Source organism: Pseudopipra pipra, chromosome 20, assembly GCF_036250125.1.
Source record: "Pseudopipra pipra isolate bDixPip1 chromosome 20, bDixPip1.hap1, whole genome shotgun sequence".
In the NCBI taxonomy this organism is placed as follows: domain Eukaryota; kingdom Metazoa; phylum Chordata; class Aves; order Passeriformes; family Pipridae; genus Pseudopipra; species Pseudopipra pipra.
The window spans coordinates 1,619,612-1,644,751 of record NC_087568.1 but is presented as its reverse complement, the minus strand read 5'-3'; the positions used below and the strand labels follow the sequence as shown (position 1 = coordinate 1,644,751).

At 44.5% G+C, this 25,140-nt stretch overlaps 2 protein-coding genes across 6 annotated transcripts in view; both read left to right on the top strand.

Moving 5' to 3' along the window:
- RABGAP1 (RAB GTPase activating protein 1) overlaps window positions 1-25,140 on the top strand; it is a 74,640-nt gene that overhangs the window by 34,198 nt on the left and 15,302 nt on the right. For all 4 annotated transcript variants that reach the window (XM_064676573.1, XM_064676571.1, XM_064676574.1 and 1 more), the window contains 3 exons: window positions 1,650-1,800; window positions 23,290-23,403; window positions 23,970-24,044. In XM_064676573.1, coding sequence (XP_064532643.1) covers window positions 1,650-1,800; window positions 23,290-23,403; window positions 23,970-24,044 — 340 coding nt within the window. The remainder of the gene's footprint in view (window positions 1-1,649; window positions 1,801-23,289; window positions 23,404-23,969; window positions 24,045-25,140) is intronic.
- GPR21 (G protein-coupled receptor 21) lies at window positions 6,210-19,443 on the top strand. 2 transcript variants are annotated; one of them, XM_064676598.1, is made up of 2 exons: window positions 6,210-8,285; window positions 8,688-19,443. In XM_064676598.1, exon 2 carries the CDS (start codon window positions 9,000-9,002, stop codon window positions 10,044-10,046), a length of 1,047 nt encoding a protein of 348 aa, XP_064532668.1. In that variant the 5' UTR covers window positions 6,210-8,285; window positions 8,688-8,999; the 3' UTR covers window positions 10,047-19,443. The 2 variants fall into 2 exon arrangements, with proteins under 2 accessions (XP_064532668.1, XP_064532667.1); XM_064676597.1 differs by having other exon boundaries at window positions 8,632-19,443.

Below are 25,140 nucleotides of genomic sequence, written 5' to 3'. Positions count from 1 at the left end.
ATCAGAGTTTAGGAAGTTTCATGCTAGTTTTTTTAGAATTCTGTAATTAGATTTGTATAACAATTAAATATGCATTGTTATTTTGTGATTTCTAAAAAGTATTTGGCTGATATTTCATAACTGCTGAGTCACACAATTTTCTCATTTCAAAATAGTTTGGAAGGCTCCAGTAGTGTGTGGCTTTTAGTCTACAGCCTTCATGACTGTATTCATTGGAACTATTGTTGTGCTTACTTTGATCTGAGATTAGGGCAAAGCCATTTTAGAGGCCTCTACAAAAATGTTGATTATTTTGTATGTAACAATTATTTGATATAAATATATATTACAAAGGTATAATAAATGCTCTGTGAATGTATGTCTGTAGGTATGACTGTATATGGATATAACTACTATATTATTATTATTTTTGCAATGGTTGATTTCTTTTAGAGAAAGCAAAGTGAAGGAGGACATGATTGTCCTGGGCTCTGTGCAGTAAATGCTGATTTAAATGTCCACGTAGTTAGTCTCTAGATTACTGGGTCAGAACACTGTAGGCTGAAGAAAGGCAGCAAAGAGTCCCAGTCTGTGTCAAATTGTCATCCACAGACTGTTAGACTGTTACAAACATTATCCAATGACAGCTTTTTAGGAACATAATGCAATTGATGTGACACGAGTTCAGTTTTTTGCCTGGCTTTGTCTGTCAGTTCTCTTGATCATTTTACCCAGAAATTTGTTTTTTAGTAACTGCAGAAAAATGTTAATTTCTTTGATTTAAGGCCTGTGTCTTTTGGGAATTTTATGTATAAGCCACAAATGAGCTGTTCAGCTTAACTTGCTGTAAGTGCATAAATTATATGTAGGTTTAGTTTTTACAACTTTCAGAGCTGTAATTTATGAGCTGTCAGCGGTCTCGCTGGAAAGAGCTGTTTAGTTGGGACTGGCTTGTGCAGTGGAAGCTGCTCTAATGCAGGGATGTAGTTAGATAACTGTGTTAGGTGGTTTTTATAGCTCTGTCTGTCTTCTGTCCCTCCCTCACCTCAAAGGTTACCTGCCTGCTGGGGTGTGGGGTGTCGAGCAGTGGAGGCCTCTGCAAGCTACTGATCATTTTGGGGTAATTTGGAGTTGGAATTTACACTTTATGACCTCTGTCCTCCAGTTCTAGTATTTGATGGAGAGTTTTGGTTTGCTGAATGTATTATTATATATGTGTGGTGGTTTGAGACCCCCAGAAATCCAATTTCCAAGTTCAAGCCCCCCTCCCACAATTTTCCCCAGCGTGAGAAGGTTTTCAGGCAAAACACAACTACTCAGCATTGGGGGAAGGGGAAAATACTTACAAAGGTTTATTTACATACATATATATATAGGTAACAACTTAGCTATCTCTTCTACAATTAAATAATATATTTACATTAGATTAAATTTCTCTTTTTCTTCTTGAACTCTTGTTATATATGTGTATTACATTTAAATTTAATGGGAATCAAGAAAAGAGCTCGTGAAGTACTTCTCTGAGTACACGTTTATTTTTCCATAACTTGAATTTCACTTACTCTGGCAGCATCTGGGCTGCCACTTTGCCACTTGAACTTGCTGTCACTTGCCACGTGTGGTGTTTGCTCCTGGGTGGGTGGCAGTGACATCCTCCCCCCCTTCCCCAGGCACCTGAACCTGAGCGTGCGGCCCAAGACGCTGTCGGCGCTGGTGCGGAGCGGGGTCCCCGAGGCCCTGCGGGGAGAGGTGTGGCAGCTGCTGGCTGGGTGTCACAACAACGACCACCTCGTGGAGAAGTACCGCATCCTCATCACCAAGGTAGGAGGCTGCCAGCAGCTTTGGGCAGCTTGTTTTTTCCCCCCATATCTTAAAGAATGGCCAGACGGAGGTTTGGGGAGTGTGTGCCTTCCTAAGGGTTCCTGAGTGTGTCTGATAATAGGGGTTCAACAACAAAAACCCCAACAGGCAGAGCTGCTTGTGGCATTAGGCTGCTTTCATTTTAATAGGCCTACTTCTGTTTCCCTCGGACGAGTTCTGAGTTAGTTTGTAAAAAATAAGTGTCCTATTGATTGCTCTCATAATTGACAGAGGTTCATTTCCTTTGTTTGGCTTTTCTGAATGAAAGCTGAATTTTGCTGTATTGTCTTAATATTTATGCTAAAAGTCTGACATTAGTTGAAAATGCACCCTTTTTTGATAGAAGAAAAACCAGAATTTGGACATTTTTGCCCTAGACAGCAGTTTAATTCCTCATCTTGAATGCTGACCTCAGTAAGGTAGGAAAAGAAAGTAAGAATTGTATGTACAGACATAATCCAGTGTTTCTCAAAGTTCTAGAGTAACAAATGGGTCACAAAGTGAAATGTCACTGACTCGTTATCCAGAACACTGATGTGTTACTTTGGATTTGACCATTATTTGTATAACTACATTGGATTTTACTGCTTTCATCAAACATGCAAGTCTGGAAGGACTGTATTAGAAATTATTAATGATGCAGCTTTAGTACAAATATAACAGAAATTAATTATTCACCACTTAAAAAGCAAAACAACTGAATCAGCCTTTGTATATCTATATTCTGATGGCACAGATTCACAAGGAGCAATTAAAGACCTTAATTCTGAGGGCAGGAGGGCGTCTGAAATTAAACTTGGTTTCTGCTGGATTCATGCAGGAAGGATCCTACGTGATGTGAATGCATCAGATTAGCTAAAAATGTTCTGCCATAAGTACTTTCACATACTTAGTGAATACAGAAGAAACTTGATCTGAATCCCTTAATATTGGTGTATGCATTGTAGAGCTGTAACTTGGGTTTTATGGTGAATAAATCATATAAATAATGTGGAGGTTGAGTGCTGTGGCAAGGAGTGATCACAGTTACCCTGTTGTGTTATTTTAATTGCCTGGTGTGTGGTTGACAGCATCACTTGTTTCTCTGTTTCAGTGTTTTGGTATCAGAATGGAAAGGATGATGTCTTTGTGGCACAGTTGGTGACATGTACTGCTACTATCTTTGTCAGCTAGAAAGGAATAGTGTAACATTTCATTTTTAAACCTGTGAAACCTTTCCACTCATTTTCATTTGGCTGAGACAAAAAAAATAGCCTGGATTTCATGTGTTGGAAGCATCTCTAGAGTCCAAGTAAAAGGGAGAGTAGGCTGGTCCATTACTGTGTTCTGCAGCAAAAGGACTGGCTGTACCTGCAGTGGTCCTTCAGCATGGAAACTAATGAAGAAATTAAAGCAAATGGGTACTGACTGACCATTTTCAGGCCCTGCTGTAGTCACATGAGGTCTGTGGTGTATCACCAGCGTGCTGCCACAGTCAGCTCAAGGAAATGAAAATGAAGTTGCCTTCATCTGGAAGTGCCATATTAGCCCAGTGCCGTGGCTGTTGGTCTTGTTGTGACAACTGACAAATATGAAACAGTGACTTAAATATGGAAACAGGCTGGGACTGTTTCTGTAGAAGGCACAAAGGTTGGTGTCTGAGAGCACAAGTGTCTGTTTGGTTCCCAGTGGCACTGGGGTTTCTTCACTCTGCAGGCAGTGGAAGAAGGGTGAGGTTTCAAGTCACTGTGTGGAGGTGCTAAAGAGGAGAATAGGCAGGGAATGACAAGACTGTTTGTGAGGCTGATGAGAGCATGAATTCAGGATCCAGCAATATAACATTGCAGACCCTTTGGATATAGTATATGCCAACAGTATAAATTAATGCTGGACTGCACTTTGGCCTTAAATTTTTATTTTCATGCCTTTCTTGATATTTCATGCCTGTCGTGAAATTTGATAATTTTGGAGTTCTAATGTGACTAATTCTTACTGCTCTTAAAATAGCAGCTCAGTTACAGTCAATATGCAGCAATACTTAGGAGTAAATGTGTCTGGGAAAAAAATTGTTAATTTTGTGAAGACAAAGGTCCCTTATGTTACATTGCTTCACCATCCTCATAGTGCCTTGCATGTCCCTAATACCAGTTCCTCTCTGTCAAGCATGCAATTATTTGCATTACCATGCACTGAAGGTGGTTTATCTGAGAATAACTGCTGTGGGGTGGTGCAGGAGCACAACGAGCCGATGTGAAACCTCTGCCCTTTGGTGCAAGCAGGAGATGCAGAAAGCCTGTGTGAGTGCTCCTAATCCAGTGCCCCTTCCCTCTTAATGTTGACCTCTATTCCAGTAGCTGCACTTGATTTCTGCCAGGCTTTTCGTGACCCCACGCAGCAGCACAGTCCCAAATTAATAAGGATCTGTGTTGACAGCTGCTTCAGAACCTTCTGGCCTCTGCCAGGGATTTTTTTTCCCTTTGTGTGCAGGATGTTGGATGCAGCACCCCAGGATTCCTTCTGCTGGTTGCTTTCCTGTGCAGGCTCGGGGAATCTCTGGGTTTTTGCTTTCTTTTGCAAATTAACTGCTGCAAGGACAGTTGTTTGTGTACTGTTGAGATGTGGCCACTGAAGGAGTGGAAAGGAAATGTCTCCTGTTGTGTTCTACCAGTGGAGGCTGTGTCTGGGTCTCCTCTTGAATATGACTTAGAAATGGCATTGAACCCGTGCATCAAGGTGTGCTCCTTGCATTCAGTCATCATGGCAGCATTAATTAATGATTTGCTCTTTATTTCTTTGCCAAACACTGGCTGGGGTTTTGTTCTCTGCGCTTTTGTTATTGCGGTAATGGCGAAGTTTCACCGTTGCGGTGCTTCCACGAATCACTTTTGAGAATTTGCACACCATCTGTGTGCAATAATAAAGCTTTTAGCAACTCCAGATTGCTGTGCTCGTGGTGGGGAGTGTGGATGGAAGCCAGCCCAGTGAATTAAGGTCATGTCCCTACTGGGGACAGAAAGCAAGCTCTAGGTAAAACGATCTAGACAATCCCTGGGAGAGGCATCTGTTCCTGGTAGGACTTTGGCAATCGTGGTTATGGCTGTTAATCTTCAGGCTTCCAGCCACTGCAGGGTAGGAGAAGAGATGTGGAGACTCACTCCAGGCATTTATGGACACCTGCAGGAAAAATACTCCATGTTCTTGACAGTCATAGGTGGATGGAAAGTATTGTTGAGTAGAAAATGTGTAAAATGAGCCATGTGGGTTAAAAAAAGATAAGTAAACATGGTACAAAGCAAAAGAGACAACAGACACTTTTCAGACAAGGTTTTTTAAAAGGATTAGTACAAATACTGAATCTCTCAGTGGAGAAGTTCTTCATAATACCAACATTTTAAGAACCTGACATTTACAATATTGAGGAGAAAGTAAAAAGCTCTTGGATATAGGTCTGTGTGGGAGGAAATGTCGAAAGGAAAAAACCATGAACTGTTGTACCAGATAAATACACTATATTAAGAAATTACAACGTGAGAGGGACATCTTGTGGCACAAATAAAATAAAAAATAATAGTCCAGTGGCAGGAGGAGTATCCTGGAATGTTACCCCGGGGTCACCATTTCTGGTAGAAATTCCAGGCCTGGCAAGAGATTAATTTGTTCCAGTCTTTCTTACAGCAGGAGTCTTGCTACACACTTTCTCATCTTCCCACTTTTTTGTCTCCATGAGCAGAGGATTACAGAACACAGACGTTCTACCAAATATACTTGTCTGTCTTGGTGCAAATGATACTAGTTTTTAATGAAGAAATAGATTAAAATGTCACTACCATTATTTGACTGAATGTGTTGTCATCAGTAGCATAAAATGTGACAGAACTTTAGCTGTGGGTGGTTAACACTTATTTTCCTCTTGTATCACAATCTTATTTCCATATGTTCGTATAAATTAAAAAGAATAAATTTAATTTGCAGGAGTACAAAGGGCCACGATTGTGTACAATCAACCGAAATTAATCCTACCACGTGTCTGTGGATCTCGGTGTAGCCTTGTCAGTGTGTCTGAACCTCAAGATCCCGTGTTTGATTAGTTTTGATCACGTGGTGATAAAAGTTTAATTATCTTTTTCAAGCAGTAGTTTTCCCCAGAGTTGTCGCTGTAACTTTGACTGATTCCTTGAGTACCTGTTCACTGCCTTAGATGAGGCTGTGCTGTACCTCGGTGTAGAGTGGGAGAAGTCTCTCCAGTGCAGCAGTTTTCAGTCCCAGCAGACCTCAGCCAGTGCTTTCTGGAAGTGGTTCCTCTCAGTGGGCTGGTTGTGCCCCGGAGCAGAGCTGGGGTGGCAGGTGCTGACCCCCAGCCCAGTTACCTTCCAGTTGCACCTTACCCCCTTGGCCACTTTGGGCTGCTGGTGAGGGGTGATCAAGAGGAGGAACTTGAGGTGTTGCTGGTTTGGGTGTTTTAAACAAGCTGGAGTAAGTTGGCAACAGCACTGAACAGAGTTATTGCTCTCGGCTTCGGGGAAACAATGGAACGGCAGTTAAAGGGAAAACCAGACAGAAATACCTCTCAGCTGGGTGGGTGTTGAGCATGTACTTCTCATAAAAACCTGAACATCGGGCAGGTTTTGATTTCATGGTGCATCTTCTGTTTAAAAATTCCTGCAACCAGATGTTGTTTTGGTCAGGCTCACAATTTCCATTGCTACCTTGTTTTTATACATCTGAGATAGAAGGTTCAATGTATGTTGTTTTCCTGGGGATGTTTATGATGTGTCTATTCATGCCTAAGGATCCAGAAATACTATTTGAATCAATCGGTATGTAAATCATTCTCTGCTTTGGAAAGATAGGAGATCATTTCTCCAGCAGTAATTCAATCATAGCTTGTTTTTTGTAAAACCACAATGCCCTTGCCTAAATTTAATTCAAAGTTTATGTTTCCTAGCTACAGTTCTAGTACTTCAGTTGCCATGAGTAGAAACACCATAAATTGTGACAAAAATGAAGGACAAGAGTAAAGGGATCTTTTTGGAGTAAGGATGGGGTGGAAGCCCCAAGTTTTTGTTTTCAGGCTTTTGCACAAGATGAACTAAAAATCTGCCAAGTCATGCTGTTGTCCAGCACAGATTTTTGAACCAACACAAGTGTTTCATAAAATGGAGGGGTTTTTTGCTACTTACAGGTCAGGTACAATCCTGAGCATTGCAGCGTGGTTGCTTTGGCCACAATTAATTATTCATTAGGAATTGCACAGAATGACCAGTATTAGGCTTAGGTTAACCAAAACCTTGGGTTTGTTGGCATTGGTTGAATTCAGTGTGTGGACTTAGGCCTGTCAGGATGCCAGCTGCACACTTTGATGTGTGCCTAAATGATCTGGATTGCCAAAGAGCCTCACTCCAGTCTCTTACTGGTTTGATCTGATGGAAGATCAATTCCCACAGTGATGGGCCTGTCCTAAGCTGTGCCAGTGGGGCAGTTTGGTATCAGGGCAGAGAATGAGCTTCCAAATACCAAGGGAATGTGTTTTCCATCATGTCACCTGCATAAAACACTCTTGACAAACAACAAACAATACCCATCTCTTGTTATGCCTCTCTGCCTTCAAAGAGGTTTTCCTGGTTAAATAGTGTGATGGTGTTAGCTCATGGTGTGAACACAAGTTTAAGAGCTGTGCTGTGAATCTCTCACGTGTTTGCTGGCTGGAATGTCGTTGCTTTCTGGTTTGGTGTGGGGCGTCCTGGGGACTGTCAGGGACAGCAAGTCCTTTTGCGTTGTGTATGTGTGTGGAGGGAGGTGCCTGCCTACCTGGAGCTACATCTGGATTAACGGTGGGACACCATTCTCAGCTTTGCCCTTGGTGTCAGGTGTCTCCTAAACAACACACACCACGCCTAGCAAAGGCACGTTTATTCCAGAATAAGTATTTCCCCAAAAGGGCTGGGATGGAAAAGCCTTAAGTGACGACGAACCGCGTGAATTCACGCCCGTGGTGGGCGGTTGTCGCTGGCCGTGCAGAGGTGCCGGGAGGAGGAGCAGGGAGCATCCTCGGGTGTGTTGGTGCGTGTCCCTGCAGCGCCGGGGTGCGGGTGTGTGTGTGTGTGTGTGCCTGCAGTACTGGGGTGCGCGGGCAGGGCCGGGACCCGCGTGTTCTCCGGGCGCGGCGGGGTCGCTCCGGGTGATGCTCCCACCGCCATCCGCCGCTCGTGGGCCGGGCCCTCCGGGCGCCCCGTGAGCGGCCCCCGCCGTGCCGGGGCTGCGGCCGGCGCTGCCCCGCTCCCCTGGACGAGGGGCGGAGGGGCTGCGGCCCCGCTCCCCGCCGGGTCCCCGCCGCGCCGCGCCCTCCCCCGGCTCCCGCCGCCTCCCTCCCCTTCCTCCCGCCTCCCCGCCCCCGGCTCCGCATCGCCGCGGCCGGAGCACACGCCGCCCGCCCGAGGATGCTCCGCGCTTTTGTTCGCCCGCCGCAGGTAGGGCCGGGGCGGCGGGGCCGGGCCGGGCGGGGGGCGGCGGGGGCGGCGGGGCCGGGGCGGCGGCGGGGCCGGCAGAGGCGGCGAACAAAAGCGCCGTGCAAAATGGAGCCAGCGGAGAAGGGCTGGACCCCCGCCCTCCCCGCCGCGCATCCCCCCGCCCGCCTGCCGGGGCTCCGCGGGGGCGGCATCGCCTCCCGCTGCCGCCGGCGGGGCCCGGGCCCGGCGTGGGGAGGGGACCGGGGCTGGAGCGGGGCCGGCGGCGAGCGCTGGGCAGGGCGTGGGGAAGGAGCGGGGTGGCGGGGAGAGGCGGTTCTGTAAAACACTTTCCCCTTCTCTCTGTCAGCCTTTGGGAGGACTCTCGTCCTGACTCGCTGAAGGTTCCTCTCCCTCTTCCCCCAGCCCCTCGTCCCTGCTCGGCGCGGCAGCCCACCCGGGCGGGCACCAATATCAGCCCTCTCCCGTGCGCCGGGGAAGTTGCTGACATGCCTGCCGCCGGGTCCCGGTGCACCGGCAGCGGCGGGGAGCCGGATTTAAAGGGGAGTTGTGCTGCAGACAATGCACAGCAGCAGCATCTGGAGCAGCCCTGGGGACCGGAGCTCCGGTTTTGACATTGCTGCACGCACAGCACCAGCCGCAATGACAGCAGCTGCCTGGAGTGGCTGCAGGCAGCAGGCAGGAGCATGAAGTAGAGCGATCACTGCAGTGCTCAAGATGAACTCCTCTTTGGTTGGCAACCAGAGTGGCCGGCCCTTCTGTCTCCTGGCCATTAGCTATTTGGAGACCATCAATTTTTGCCTCCTGGAAGTGGTTATTATTGTGTTCCTCATGGTGCTGATTATTTCGGGCAACATTATTGTGATATTTGTCTTTCACTGTGCACCTCTGCTGAACCACCACACCACCAGCTACTTCATCCAGACTATGGCGTATGCTGACCTCCTGGTGGGCGTGAGCTGTCTGGTGCCTTCTTTGTCTCTGCTGCACTATCCTATTGTTTTGAGTGAGTCTTTGGTTTGCCAAATCTTTGGTTATGTGGTGTCAGTGCTGAAGAGCGTCTCCATGGCCTCCTTGGCCTGCATTAGCATTGACAGATACATCGCCATCACAAAGCCGCTGACCTACAACACGCTGGTTACCCCGTGGAGGCTGCGAATCTGCATCCTGACCATTTGGCTCTACTCCTGCCTGGTCTTCTTACCCTCCTTTCACTGGGGAAAGCCTGGATACCACGGGGACGTGTTCCAGTGGTGCGCCAATTCCTGGAACACCGACCCCTATTTCACCCTGTTCATTGTGGTGATGCTCTACGCCCCGGCCGCCTTCATCGTCTGCTTCACCTACTTCAACATCTTCCGCATCTGCCAGCAGCACACCAAGGAGATCAACGAGAGGCGGGTGCGCTTCAGCTCCCAGGATGGGGAGGCTGGGGAGGCACAGCCCTGCCCGGACAAGCGCTATGCCATGGTCCTGTTCCGCATCACCAGTGTCTTCTACATCCTGTGGTTGCCCTACATCATCTATTTCCTGCTGGAGAGCTCCAATGTCTATAGTAACCGCGTCGCGTCCTTCTTGACCACTTGGCTTGCCATTAGCAACAGTTTCTGCAACTGTGTCATTTACAGTCTCTCCAACAGTGTCTTTCAGAAGGGGCTGAAGCGCCTCTCGGGGGCCATCTGTGCCTCGTGCGCTAGACAGAGGGTAGCTAAGGACTCCTCTACCTCTAGGAGCAAAAGATCTTCCAATGGATGTCATGTCTAGGACGCCTGTCAGCTGGACTGGGAAGTGCAGGGACGATTCCGCAAGTTGCGAAATAAGTTAGATACGATTTTAAGATGTCCAGATTTGCAAAAAGGTTTCTGAGAAATGCTGCTGACATAGAAGAATCAGGAGCACATATCGTTGTGGTTTCACTTTAAAAAATGATTGCTGTGGAGGAGGCTGCGGAGTTTCACCTCCATATTCATTTTAAAGAATAAAGCTGTATCTTGACACTTACCTCTCCAGCTGGTGTGACTGAATGGAGTGGGTGTCTGAGAGCTTCGGCAAAATGTAGTCTTTCTTACAGCTTTACTGGGTTCTTTGGAAATTCGTGCTTCACATGTAAATGATAGAGCTGAAGTGGAAATGTCACAGTCTATGGTATATTACAGGGATTTTTTTAATATATGCCAAAGTATATTGACACAACGTTCCAGCGTCAGAACAGAAGGGGCCAAACAATTTGTTTTTCAGTGCTACCTAGACAGGACTTGTAGAACAGGAGTGAACAATGTGAACATTTCAGTGTGAACTCAGTTTTAATGAGCCGTGAGTGCAGCGATGTGATCTGAGCAGTCGTAGGCTTGGGGCTGATCTGGGTCCGTGCCCTGTTTCCCTGGTAGGATGCATGTTTGGATCAGAGTATGGCATCTGCGTTTTCCTGTTTGTTGTGAAGTAAGAAGAAAAACTTGGATCAGACCAAATTTAGCAGTTAAATAAAATGTGTTTTGATAAGCTATGAGAAAATACGTGTTGCTTTATGATACCAGAGTTGTGGCAGCCACTCAAAGATGATGCCAACATGTGAAAATTATTCTCAAACCAGTGGAGAAATGCCACGAGTTTGTATGTGGAAATTTTCTCAAGAACAACTTTAAAAATAACATGTCCCTTTTTTTTTTTTAATCTAAATTCTTCTGATATTTTACATACTAGAACTTAAGGGGAAAGGAAAGAAAACAATTGTCTTCTAAACAGCTAAGGGAACTATGTTGTAAATTTAACTGTAGTATTTGAGTTATTCATAAGTGCACAGAGCTAAATCAGAGACATTTTTCTTTAGCCTTCATGGGATTAAAGATGGTTCAAATATAGCAGGAGCTAAATCCTGTTGGCAAACGCATATCTAACTGGTCAGACAAAGGCAATATCTGAGAAACCAAATGTCATTGACCACATTGTTCGAGCTAGCCTAGATTAAATGTTTGGAGTACTGGAAAGCTGTTAAGAAGGCAGTGTGGCAGAATTGTTGAGTTTTTCTTAAAGAATATCCTTTTTACTGATGCCATTTTGGAAAATGCAAGTGAACCGAGTGTTCCTGTAATAGTGGGTTACAGTTGTATTGTCCTGTGTCTGCCTGTCCCTCCACCACACCTGCTCTGAGGGCAGGTTGTGCATCCCCTGTTTATCCCTCCGTGGTGCTGCGGGCTCAGGGAATTCCCTGAGCTGCTCTGGTACAGCTGGTGTGTGCTGTTAGTCACAGTGGGAACGAAGAAGGGTTAGGGAAAAGGAATTGGATCATTTTAGAATTGGGGTAATTCTCTTGGCCAGAGGGAAGACTGTGTTTTTTTTAAATGGTGTCAAGTTGTCTGTTGTTGCAGATCAAGATCATCTTTTCAGTGCTCTGCCCTGTCCCTCCAGCAAACACCCCCCTCTTCTCTGCTCTGCTGGGAGCCCTTTGCCCTGGAGGATCCCAGCCCACGTCTCTGCCCGTCACGTGCCAGGATTGCTGCAGTCCCTCTGCCCATCCACATTTGCACCAGAACAGTCTCGTGGGGCTGCCAGTGAGGAAACAGGGAAGAGCAGAGAGAGCAGGATGAAGCACTCCTGGCACAGCCTGTGCTTGTGAGCACTCAGTGCTGATGTACTTGGTTCCTCTCGGGGTGTGTACCTGTTCTGGGGAGGATGGGGCAGAACCACTGCTGCTGCTGCCCCGTTCCCTTGGGGACCCAGTGGCAAAGCATTTAACTTGTATCTTGATCTGCTCCCAACATGTTCCATCCCCAATCCAAACCTCTCCAGATAAACTTCCTCCTCAGTTCATCTGAAATGTGAAGAACACAGGTTGTGTAAACCCTGATGCCTTCCCATGGACATCTCCTGTTCTCCTCTGTAGTGAGGCAGAGTCTGGAGCACGGCTCGTGCCGGGTCCTCCAGACGTGGCAGAGGTGATTTGTTCTGCAGAGCCCTCGCAGTCTGAATGTTGGTTAGACACAGACAGCCGTGGGGGGAGTGCAGGGGTGTAGTGACTCATTTCTGAGTGGTATAATAAGCTCCCAGCACATCAGCTGGTAATTGTTCTCCAGCGGTTTGTGGGTATTATGGCACAGGTGGGCTTTGGGGAACAATTTAAGGGCTTTAGTCACTAATATCAAAGTGTGTGTGTGTGGTATTTTTGGAACAGCCTCTCAGGTAAACTCCCAATAGCTTTTCTCTGCTCTTCACCTTATCTAACATTTCCGAGTCTTTGAAGTGATGCAATGTATCATTGAAATAGCATTTGATTAAAACTTAATGGAAGAGAAGACTCTGCTGGGGCCTAAAACCCCAGAAATGGCAGTTTCAGGTTTAAGTGGAAGCAAAGATTTGCTTTTGGTTTTTTCCACGAATAGAGGGTTTAAATAGTATCATTGTGTGCTAGTTATGGAGAATTTGGAAAATGTTTAAAACGGGTAAGGGGTCTAAATCATGGCATAGAGGTTTAGCTGGAGCTGAAGCTCTGAGCCTGGAATTGTGCTTGGAGCACAGTGGCTGTTCCAGATGCAGATCCATGCCTGCAGCTGTTGCTGCTTTGCAGCTAAGGCTCAGTTCTACATTCCTGACAGCCAGGCTGTTTTCAGTTGCCTTACTCATCTCCAAGTCTTCCTCAGCTCAGATAATCTCTGGGAGAGGTGAAAATCAGAATCTGGAAGTCTCCAAGAGATGAGGATGGAGAGGAGTTGCAGCCAATTGGTGCATTCAAGTTTCATCCAGTGTTTGTACAGACACTTTTAATGTTGCCTCAGTAGCTTAGTTTTAGGTTCAAGTATTTCTCTTTTTGTCTGTGTTAATTTATTGATTTTTTTTATATATATAATTTAAATTACGAGGGTTTTTTTTTCCTCTAAGTTAATTTAATGTTGATGTAGGTTTGTTTGTGATTAGGTGTTTTAAGTATTCATAACATTAGAGTCTGTTGTCTTCATGGAATTGCAGGGGGTGACTCCTGTTCACTGTGCCAACTGGAAGAAATAATTTTGCCACACATTACCTTGTTTGCTCAGCAGCCCGTTGAACACCCTTTGTCATGCAGCTCACACGAGGCACAGGGGGGGATCCTTTTCCTCACGGTCTGTGCTAGGAATTGTCAGGCAGCAAACTTTGCATTTGGCTGGTTTTCCTCGTTGTACACATGAAACTAATCCTTCCCTGGCTCCCTTTGTGCCCGAGTGTGCCGGTGCTCGAGAGCACTGCACAGATAAATGCCACTCTGAGGAGAGTACAGAAATCAAATTACAGCCTCATGAAAATTGTGTTGTGATGTGATTAAATGAACTAATTTTGAAGTTCCATCTCAGACTATAAACTGATTTTTTTATTAGGGTTATCTGCCTCGCTCTCAAATTAAGCTGCTGGAAGGTTCAATTTGCAGGATGCAGTTCAGTAGCTTTTTTTAGTGCCATGGGAAGGATTTCAATACTCACAACTTCTCAGAAGGTGATAATTTGCTTCATCTAGAACACTTTATTTTTATTCTTTTTAAGGATTACTGGAAGTTTAAGTTGTGATTATTTTGTCATTTTCCAAATAGACTGGGAGAATATCTGTGAAATATTATTTTTTTATGATCTCAATCAAGTGACAGTATTTTTAAACTCAACACATATGTTTTGTGTGAAACAACAGTTTTGCTGTTATGCTACTGCTAGTTTTTTTTTTAATTAAATGTTACCAGTTTCTGCAGTCTTGATTTGTTGTTGGGGGTTTTGTACTTGTTTTTAAGCTTCTTATCGCTCAGAGTGTTTCTTCTGGTTGGAATTCTGACATGACTTAGAGTGCCAAGGGGGGCAATCTTGGATATTTGTCACAAGTCTTTAACAGGAAGAAAGTGGTACAAAGTACTAAGGCACGGAGAATTGCAGGAGAACGAGAATTCCCAAGCTGCACCCCTGTGGCATTGTCCCTGCCCTCTCATAGAAAGCTTTTAGGTGTAAGAATCCTAAATTTCAGCAGTTTGTTCGGAAAAAGGCACTTCCAAGGCCTGGGTGTGATGTGAGATGGAAACATTCAGTGTGCAAATTTAATGTGCAGATTTTTTTGCTGTTTATTGTGGTATTCCCAACTGCTGCAATGATCAAGGATGTAACTCCATGAGTCGGGAAGTCAGAAATATTTCAGTCTCATCTTACTTCACATCAGGGTTGGAAGTTGGCAGAACTTTTCCTAATTCAGGTCGATGCTTTAAAAAATATTTCTTAGGAACCAACCAGTGTGTGAGTGCAGGAATCTGCCTCGAGACATTACAAGCAGAAGACCCATTTAACATTTTTCTGATTACGTGATTCATCCATTGTGGGTAATTTTAGTTTAATAAGAGGAGGTGGTGGTTTTGGAGGGCTTTTGTTGTCGTTCTAACACATTTTTGGTTCTGAGTACTTGAAGCACCTGCTGAAACATTGGCCTGATTTGGCCCTTATTTTGTTTGGTTTAGAAATGTTTTTCTTCCCTTCTGTGACTTTGCAGAATACAATGACACATCCTTCCCGTGGTGTCATTCAAGATAACCTTGGATTTTAATCCACGTTTATCCAAACTTTAATATTCTTTGATATTCCTTACAAAATGAATACTGGAGTGTGTATGGGGCTGTGGTCAGGTCAGAGCATTGGGCCATCAGGTTTTACAGACTGTCTCCATGAAGGCAAGCAGCCCTTCTTTTAGGATGATGAAAACAACCCATTTTTCACTAGAGGTGTCCTCCTGGCTTGTAGAGGTCAATGTCTCAATTCCAGTTGTTTTTTCCCTTCCTGTCCGTGCATTGCAGAGATACCACTTCAAAAGACATTTCTGCAGTTAAATAAAGGCATTTAATACTAAAGTTATGTATGTAAAATGCCTCTGGAAGAGGACAGCACTTCAGAATTAAAATCCAATAAGTTTAGGACCAGGTGCAGTTGTATTTAGAGACAGAAACTGAAAGTTGTCGCCAGGGGAAACAAAGAAAGGAAACCCACTGGAGTTTGGTCAGAACAATGGGGTATTTAATTGGGGTCATTTTCTTTACAATGCACATTTCTTTAAAATGTGGAGTTTAACCTTCTTGCTTTTGCTTTGCTGCTCTCTGGAGGCAGCTCCTCTGAGCCTTGGGGCTGCTGCACCCACCACAACGGGATTCCCTGCAGGCCTGGGGTGGTGGATCAGCCCATCATTTGAGTTCAGGGAAAGTGGGGTAACGTCAGGCTCTGTCATCATTGTCTATCTGAGGTGTTCCAGCCCCAGGGAAAAAATCTGAATGGTATAGTTTGTTTACTTGGCTTTTCAGGGTTTTTTTTCCTGTGACATCATTTTCTAGACAAATGAAATGTTTGCTTACGGAGGCAGCTTTGCTGCTGGTTCTCCACGCAGTACTGAGCTCTGTCACCTCTCAGCTCTTACTCCCATTGCAGAGTTGAAAACAAGCCACAGGCTGTGTCTGCTCTACAGGCCTGTGGTGGTGGCTGCAGATGGAAGTGGTTGTGGCTCTCGCCCATATCCCATTTGCATCTCTTGAGCTTTAGCAGTTAATGAAAACGTTACCAGAAGTGATGTTCCTGTATCCTGATCCAGCTTTAATTACAGCCTCAGGTGTTCTCCAGCAATCTGTGCAGGCAGAACTGACCCTCTAGCTGGTGACTTTGTAGTTATTTCAACTGAGAAACAGAAGTTGTTATTAAGGAGTCATCTTTGTTTTGTCCTGAAGCTGTTTTGGAGGAGTGTCACAATCCCTGGGCTGATCAAAGGCTGTGCAGGCTCCGCTCCAGGAGAGACCAGGAGGCATCAGGTCACTGTGGGACTGACACCTGTGCACGGCTTGATAACCAGGAGCTTTATTTGCTGAGAAGTTTTTAGAAATGCTGAGTGGATGCACATTGCATTGGACTATATTTAGAATGTGGGTCGAGGTAGACAAACATGTTTTGAAGTTGGTGATCACGGGGAGGGCTCCACCTGGGCAGTACCTGTGTGAGGCACCTGAGGTGGAGCACAGGGTTGAAAGGGGGCAGGGAGTCCAAACTGCCTGTTCTGACTTCTTTCTAATTAGCAATTTGTAAGATGAGGATAGCAATTCTGTAATTCAAAGCTTTGGCTTCTCTCTGATGGTCATTACTGGAGATCCTGTCGTTAAAAGGTGAAATGAATTCAAGTGACTCCTCGGAAAGATGAACTCCAGTCTTGCTGTGCATGTGCCAGTCATTCTCAGCGTTACAGAGACCACGTGAGTCGAGCAATCAAATGCTTAATAAACCAAGTCATTACTTTTATGGTAAATTGAAAAAAGTTCTTCTGGGATTTCAGCTGTAAATGAATCCTTGAAAATCAATAATTAGATTAGTAAAGGATGACATTTTAATATGCTGGCAGGAATATAGAGGGATTTGTCAGGGGAAGCAAAACCAGACTTTGCACTAAAGTGGCTTAGGTATATTTATAGTGCTAGTGATTCTGTGTGTGTGTGTGGAATCTTTGGACTATTTTAATATAACGTAAGGCTTTGAGCTTTAGCTGACTCAAGTTGCTCGTTTTATGAAGTTACATTAGTACCACACTGTGAAGTATTTTTAAATATTAGCATTATTGAGTATTAAAAGTATTTCATAAAAACATTTTTTAAAACGTTTTCTGTAGATGCTGTCAAATGAATTGATGTTTAGTGTACAAAGAAGTAAAACCTGAGGGCTGTAAGGTACCTGTATGTTTCTGATCACCTCAGTTTTTGAGGGGTTGGGTATTTCTTGAGGTTGAATTGTCACTAAAACCTACTAAAAATAATGGTGCAGTTAATCCTTTCAGAGGACAGGAAGCAGCATTACCTCCAGCCATGCTTTTGAACTGTCTGAAAGGATTTGCAATCATGTGTATTGTCTTGACAGACCTGTGTCTTTAGAAATGCTGTACAGCACAGTCTTTTGCAGGTTCCTATGCTGATACATTTCTCTCCATATGTAACCTTTGAAATCCAGTTTCTATTGTAAGTCTAGCATGTAAACACTAGATTCAATTTTGTATTCCTCTAATGAATGCAACAGGATGGAAACGAGTTTGCAACTGCTAATGATGAGCTTTTTTACTGTTCTTAATACTCGTGGGTATGTCTTTTCTTCAGGGATTTCGAACTTGTATTCGTACCTTTTTTAATTGTTTTTTCACCGGCTGTTTACAGTTCCAGGCGAGCATGGGAGGCTGTGCGTGCATGTGCTTTTAGGTTGCTTTGCTGAACGAAACACAGTGGAGTGATCTCACTTTAAAACCTCTCTGTTGCCCAGAGAGGTTGTAGGTGCCCCGTCCCTGGAAGTGTCCCAGGCCAGGTTGGACGGGGCTGGGAGCAACCTGGGGTAGTGGAAGGTGTCCCTGCCCGTGGCAGGGGGTTGGAATGCGATGGGATTTAAGGTCCCTTCCAACCCAAACCGTTCCATGATTCTGTGATGCTCATTTTTCCTTGTGTCCCACCCGTCTCCTTGCGCCTTCCCAGTCCCTGGTACAGCAGAAGCCACCAGTTGTTTGGTGCATTCTGTGGAGATCTGACCTTTGTCAGAGGGTTGTTACAGGAGTTTTGGGAGACAGTCCAGCTCCTTCCACCAGTAGTGTTCCAACTGCTAGTTTTTCCCTGAGTGTCAGTGAGAGGGCCAAGAATAGATAAAATCACAGGTAAGAATGTGTATGTGTGTGTTTGTAAGAACCTTGTGCACCTTTTAATGCTGGAAATTGTTTTGTATTAGAAGATGAGAAAGAGCTGTGAGTGTGAAACCCCTGCTAGGAGGAACCACGGGAAAACATCCACCAAAGCAGATTAGAAAAGCAAACAGGTGAATTAGAGCCTGTCCAACCCTTAAGAGTCTCTAATGCTGGTTCAGTTCTGACACCGTGGGGACCATGGGGGTGTTGGGGGGCTCCTCCATGGTCCCTCCTCTCACTGGGTCTGCTCTGGTTTGTACCTGCACAGGAAGGGGGATGGTGAAGATGGGTGTTTTCATACAAGGCAGCTGAGGAAGAGTTATTGTTGTGGCTCCAGAATTGCCTATTTTGTGCCAACTCAGAACTGTTGTTAAAATACAGGGCAGAGGGGTTCTTCCACCCCGTCCTTTTAATAGACATTTCTGTAGCTGATTTTTCAACGAAGACTAATAATAAGAAAAACTACAGTTGAGCCAAAAATGACAAATGTTACTGATTTAAAATAATACTTGCTTATTTTTAATTATTAAATGGAACTAGATAAATCGGAAGCATGTAAATATCTGATTCTAAATCTTTGCATAACTATTTCCAAGAGGTAATTTTGCTATGAGCTATTAAAACTCAAAGAAATGTATTATTCCCTTTGAGGTGGTCTGTACCCCAGCTGTGTCATACATCTGTTGGCTTGTTCCCTTTTTGCTGTAGATGTACATATATATATATTTGTGTACTGTGCAGCTGTACAGTCACTGCCACATTGAATTGATTGTTTTAAACTAGGTATATATGTGTATTTTACATATGTGTGTACATGTCCCTCCAAACAAGCAATTGAACACGGCAGTAGCTGTACAGTCACAGAGTTTAGGGCTTTGTACAATATGTAATTTTAAGGATGTCAATGTGGTTCTTAGCGGATTTTATAAACACTTTTCTGAATCTGTTATCAGCACTTCCCATCCTAAGAGAAACTGCACATTTTTCAGTGATTGTTCCACTGGTTACATTTTTGTCTGCCATTTGTTCTGGATTGATGTAATCTTGATACTACTACAATTTCAAGGGCTGTTGACGCATTTCACATAGCCTAGGATTGCCTGTTCTCCAAATATATGGATCATGCATCAACAGTACTAAGTAGCCTTACTGTTTGCCTAAAAGCCTAGCTAATTTATTTAATATTCTCTCTTTAAAGAGAGGTCTCTGGAAGGGGTGGCATATTTTAGGATGCTCCTTCTCTTTAAAGGGAAACTCCGAATTGACTAGCAGTACTTGTTGATCAGTGATATTATTGTAGCCAAAGGATGCATGGGTGGTTTAATAGGAAGTTTTTGCTTCAAGTTCCTTGATGAAATGTAGTGTTCTACAGAGCTGTGTGAAGAGTGTAGTTTTTTATTCTGAAATGCACTTGTACACTTTATTTGAAAGGTCTGAATGGATCATAAATACATTTAAGAAATAAATGATACGTCACATGTTTTCACGTCTTGTCCCGGATGCCTTCTGTGTGTGTGTGCTGGTAAAGGTGTGTTCCTGGGGACTGGGGGGGGCTTTTCCCTCTTCTCTTGGTAGCTCTAAATAGCCTGGCCCGTGTGTAGGTGGCAGGAGCAGGCAGAGTTTGCAGCCTGCCTGTGTCTGTGCTGTGTCCATAGTGCTGGAGGGCACTGTGGGCAAACGCCGCGCTCGGATTTTCCTGTGGGAAACTGGAGCCCTAAAAGGAAACGAACGGAGCGAAAGGGCTGGATATCACAAGGGATTCACTTTTATTTTTAGAATTGCACTATATTGCCATATTTGGCCTGAAAGTATGCTGTATCAATGCACTATTGTGTCCAGTTGCAGTTGTCTAACCATTCCAAATTTGTCTAAATTATTCAGGTTTTTTTCCACAAATGCTGTTTATCTGTAAATGTTCTCAGTAAGTGCTGACTCCAGGTAACTCTTCCATTCTGTGGGCAGCATTCCTCGTGGGAAGTTAACAAGTACATTACTCTGAAAGTGGGGTTTGTGATACTTCCTTAAGGTCTCAGTAACAGGTGTAATTCCTCTTACCAAAACCACCTCCAGTGATCTGGGCGAACACAAATGCAGGAAATGCACTTTGTGTAAAAGTCAGTGTAAATATTGCCTAATGAAAGTAGTTTTGGGAATGCCATCAACCCACAAAATAGACCAGGTGACACAGTGTCCTGCCAACACTGAAAATAGCTATCAAAAGACCTTTTAATATTTTTGAATGTGCTTAAAACGTACAGATCTGCTCCAAATAACCGATCCCCATCGTGTAACATTACCCTTGCTGCTGCCCAGGAAATTTGCAGGGATTTGGCTCTTTCTGCTTGTTGGATGTGCTGGAAGCTGCCCCTGGTTTGGTGGCTCTGGGATGGCCTGGCCGTGCCTTGCAGCAACACACCACGTGCTGATCTGACCCTGGGCAAAGCAAGGAAAATTCCACTGATGGATCCAGTCTCCAGACCCTTCCCACAGTAATCTCTGCCCGTGTGACAGAATTCTTGCAAAGTCAGGGGAACCTTCCTAAGGAATAATTGCAATGTGGAAATGGATCCCATTGTGGCAAGAGTGAGAGTCAGGCACAGCTTGGGTTTGTGCTGGGTGTGTCAGATAACTCACCCAGTGAGCAGAATTCCACATTTGGAATCGTGCTGGGGGTTGGGGCAGGAGGAATCTAAAGTTTGGACCTCACCATTTTCCCCTTTTTATGCTGTTTTTGAAGCCATCCTGTGTCTAGGTGAAGGTTTTATACCCCATCCCATTTCTCCAGGAGCCTGGTGCACCAGGAGTTGATCTGTGGATGATGAGCCATTTCCAGCAGGCAACTCCCTCTGTTCTTTGGAGATCTCTTATTCCATTTTCTATCACCACAGATCTTGTCCCTTCAGCAATTCTTTGCTGCTGCTTCTTCATCCTCTTGGGTTTATGTGGGGGATTAGGAGGAATAAACCTGAGCTGCTGAAAACTGCAAGTAGATCAGCCCCGGGAAGAGGTTCTGGGAACTCCAGCTCTTCCATGGCTCTAATTGTGCCTTAAGCTACAGAAAAAGCTTCCAAAGTAACACAGTCTCACTGTGAAGATGTTGATCAAGTCTGTAACTGCATGATATGGTTTGCACATCCTGGGATGCTCCCAGGAAGATGGCAAAAATACAAGGAAAACATCTTTTAAGTGTGACAAGTTTAGGAGGTGGGAACTAATGTGCTTTTCTATACAGACTGACAGAATAGATGGGCTTTTCCCTGCTGGACTGTGTCCTGGTTTCCATAATTACTCACATAGTTTCTGTTTAAATCAGCTGGAGAGGAAGGTTTTGGTATAACTGCCCTAATACTTTACAGTGCAGCAAAGAGGGGGAGGAAAGGTATGTTCTGAGTCTGAGCATCTGCATTTTCCTGCTTTCCTTCAGAGCAGCAAACTGTCATGAGAATTTTAATCTTCACTACACTCGCCTGAGTTCTCATGGCTGGTTTCCATTCTGTTTTCTTTACTACTTTCTTTTTCTTCCTGTCATTCTTAGCTTTCTATTTTTCAATCCCAGTTTGTGAAGGGTGTGGGTTCAGAAGGGTTTCCTTCAGTTCCCAGTCCCCTGAAAGCATGAGAAATTGCCCATTGAGCCAATTCTCACAGCAAGGTATAAAAATAGGAGTAAAGAAAAGGTTACACAATGCTTGGATTGCAGCAGTTTGTACCAATGGGGAGATTTCAAAGCCACGGTTTTTGGAAAACATTTTTTAAACCTTATCATTTCCGTTGATTTTTCTCTCCCCAAGCTGTGCTTCAGCTGCAGGAACTTGAGTTACAGATTGCTGGAGGAATTGTGCTGAAACACAGGAGTCAAGTGCTGACCAAGTCACGCAAAGCCAGAGAGGCCACTAATTAGTTCTCTTTAGCCATAATGAGTGATTTGTTTGAGAAGCCTCTCTTAAGAGTTTCCAACCAGATGCTCTGGTCTCTGCTGTTAAATAAGTGGATTAAAAGGCAAGTGGATTTGAGGTTATTTTGCCATTGCAGCAGAACAGGTGACACTCGGGAAACCCCCTTGTGTGGTACCAGAGCTGCTGGCAGTGAGCAGCACCTGAGCTCCTGCAGAGAATTCACTGCAAGTCAGCCTTGCAAACTCTTCAGAAACTGAAAGTTACCACTAAGACTGTATTCACATGTTTAAAGTTTTCAGGATTGTTTCTGAGCATTGTCTTTTTCTCCTTGCAAAACATGCTGAAGCCAACAGCCAGCCATTAGTGTACTTGTCTTTGACTTAAAAGATAGATGTTTATGTGAAATTTATTGAGCACTGGATTTTGTTTGTTTCTGATTTCCTTTTAATGAGACAGACTCTTCAGCACGTTAATTATTATCAAATTGGAATGCTGAACAGTACTTTTGATATAATTTCCCAAACAATCTGGTAACTTGATTCTAATAGCAGCGTAATGCTCTCCTAATGAAATGTCTGTATTAAGCCCCAGAGAGGAGCATTAACCTTGGATTAAAATCAGAAGAGAAAATGAAGCACACTGTGGTAATTTTGTTGTTTGCAAAATCCTTTTGTGAGGAAAAAGAACTACAAGCTCTGTTGAATGATCTTCACACTGATTACATTGTGTACTTTTTTCCACTATCTTTTACTTCTAATCTTTTTCCATTTGCTACAGAAACGTGGGTTATTTGGGTAGAGTAAAACTTTTTCTGTTACTGTTCAGCTTTCCAAGTGTCCAAGGCATCTGAAACTGCTGGTGTCAGAGTGGTGTGGAGAACGAAGTTCCACCTTCCTCATGCTGAAATCCCTGCTCATGATTGTGTTTCACTGAGCAATACTTTCTGGGGCTCATGCTCAGATTTCTGTTTTCTGTAGTTAAATTCTGAGGAGGGGATGCAGAGTGGTTTCTGAGCTGAACCTCAGGGACAGGCTTTGTGGATAGCAGCTGCTTACAGTTGACTGTGACTCCCTGCAGTGGGGAGATAAAAGGAACGTGCCTGGGCAGCACTGGGGATCAGGAGTCTCCAGGGAAGGCTCTGCATTGCAGTGGCCTGGAACACGTGTGTGTGTGCGTGTGTGTGTGCGTGTGTGTGTGTGTGTGTGTGTCTGTGTGTGACCTGCCCCTCCCTGCCCCTTCCCAGATGTGTTTAGGTAACCAAGTCTATCCAGACTGTCATGTGGAGCTGCCAGCCTGCTCTGGTGGAGTAGGCTGTGTTTTGTTAAATTTAGAACAGTGCACAGAACCCAGTGCCAATCTTCCAACTCTCCGTCCTAGCATTTGTAATTTATATTCCTTTGATGTGTTTTAATTTACATATTGTGTTCTTTTTCTAACAGGAGTCTCCACAAGACAGTGCCATCACCCGAGACATCAATCGAACGTTCCCTGCTCATGATTATTTTAAAGATACTGGGGGGGATGGCCAGGACTCCCTGTACAAAATATGCAAGGTATTCTTTAAATTCTTCTGGGCTGGTTTTGGTAACTTGCATTCAACAGATGTGACTGGTAGCTGAAAAGAATGTGGATGTGTTACCATTGCCTGTCATGGAGACAGACTGGCCCTGGCTCACTCTGGTTTCTCACCATAGCTGGTGATGGTGCCACTCAGACAGGAGACATAAAGCCCTTCTGGATTCCTGAACACTGAAGTGTTTGGTGCAGAGACTTTCCATGATTCCAGACCTGTCAGCCTGGATCAAGCTGGACAAATTATGTAACTGGAGATAACTATGTACCTCCCATAAATGTTATAAAGCCACAGACATGCACTGAGGCTGCTTATTAACAGGAGGAGCTCGGCAGGAATGGACAGCTCACTGCATTCAGTTGGCTGGAGTTGTTTAGGCTTCCAGCACTCTTTTATATTCCTGGTCTTCTTCCTCTTCCTAATGTCCCTGTGGCACCTGTTTAGAGGTGAAAGTTTATGGAGCTGTGTTCAATGCAGTGTTTGTTCTGTTTTCTTTGTGTTTGTAGCCTGAGACAGATAGAAGTAAAGCCTTGATTCTTTTTTCAGGCCTACTCTGTCTACGATGAAGAGATTGGCTACTGCCAAGGCCAGTCGTTTCTTGCTGCTGTGCTGCTGTTACATGTAAGTGCTGGGGTTGCCCTCATTTGTTTCAAACTGAAGAATAATTATTGCTCCACTGTGCCTGGAACAAACTCCTGAACTAGTGGAGTTGCAGGACTCATATCCACTTGTGTGTTGGTCAGTAATAACGTGATTTTAGACAGCGAAGAGTGCATGGTTTAAAGCCTCCTGTGGTGTTTGTGAGGACTCTGGTCTGCAGTCAGTGTTCATTCCCTGAGTTCCTGTTCCAGGACCCCTTCCTTCAGGGCTGTACTCACGAGCACCAGTAGACATGGAATTTGTGTTTAAGACAGCGCTGTAAATGTTTTTGTTACAGGGTTTCAAGGTCAGATTTAAGCTTTTTAGAAGGTATTTTTACTGGAATCAGTCAGAAATATGGATGGTGATTGCCATGTCCTGTATACATGTATATATATACATATATATATGAGTGTAGGGCATTGAGGGGATGTCAGTCATAAGGTCTCAGTGCAGACTGTGCTGCCTGTGGGCTGTTTCCTGTAGGTCTTTGTGCTCCTTGGTTTCAGAGGTTAGGGAAGGATACAATAATATTTTAATATTTTTAAAAGAAACTATATTATGCTTTTTTAAACTTAATTGCTGTTGATAGAAGTGATCTCATCAGTGTAATAGCCTTTAATTGCTGGTGTGTTCAGAAGCTGGAGGGAGATTGATGGTTCCTGTGTGTCAGGAGCAAAAGTTTTAGATTCACTCACGCTTGGGAAATAGAGGATTAGAAATCTGTTCAAATTATTTATAGACTGCTCTGGTTTAAAGTAACGTCTGCTTTTTGTCAGTGTTTCTACTGCAAGGGGGAGCTGGAACTGCAGAGCTCCTAAGCCCAGTTGTGCTCTGAGGTTCCTTTTCCCAGCTGCTCTTCAGTGCCTGTTCTGCCACAGAGGGCTGAGCTGGGAGAGTTCTCTGCAGTTTGGTGGAAGGGGAGGTCTGGTCTTCAGGGGAGGACTTTCCATAGTGTTGTAAAGTCAGAGGAGGATATAGAAGAGATTGTAAACTCCATTCTTGTGAAACAAAAGCCAAGTGTTCAATGATAACAACCTTTTAGTTCTTCATAACTGTGATCTGCAATATTTACTTG

Excerpts from the sequence above, each read along its gene's own strand:
- GPR21 (XM_064676598.1), top strand. The coding sequence starts at position 9,000 with ATGAACTCCTCTTTGGTTGGCAACCAGAGTGGCCGGCCCTTCTGTCTC.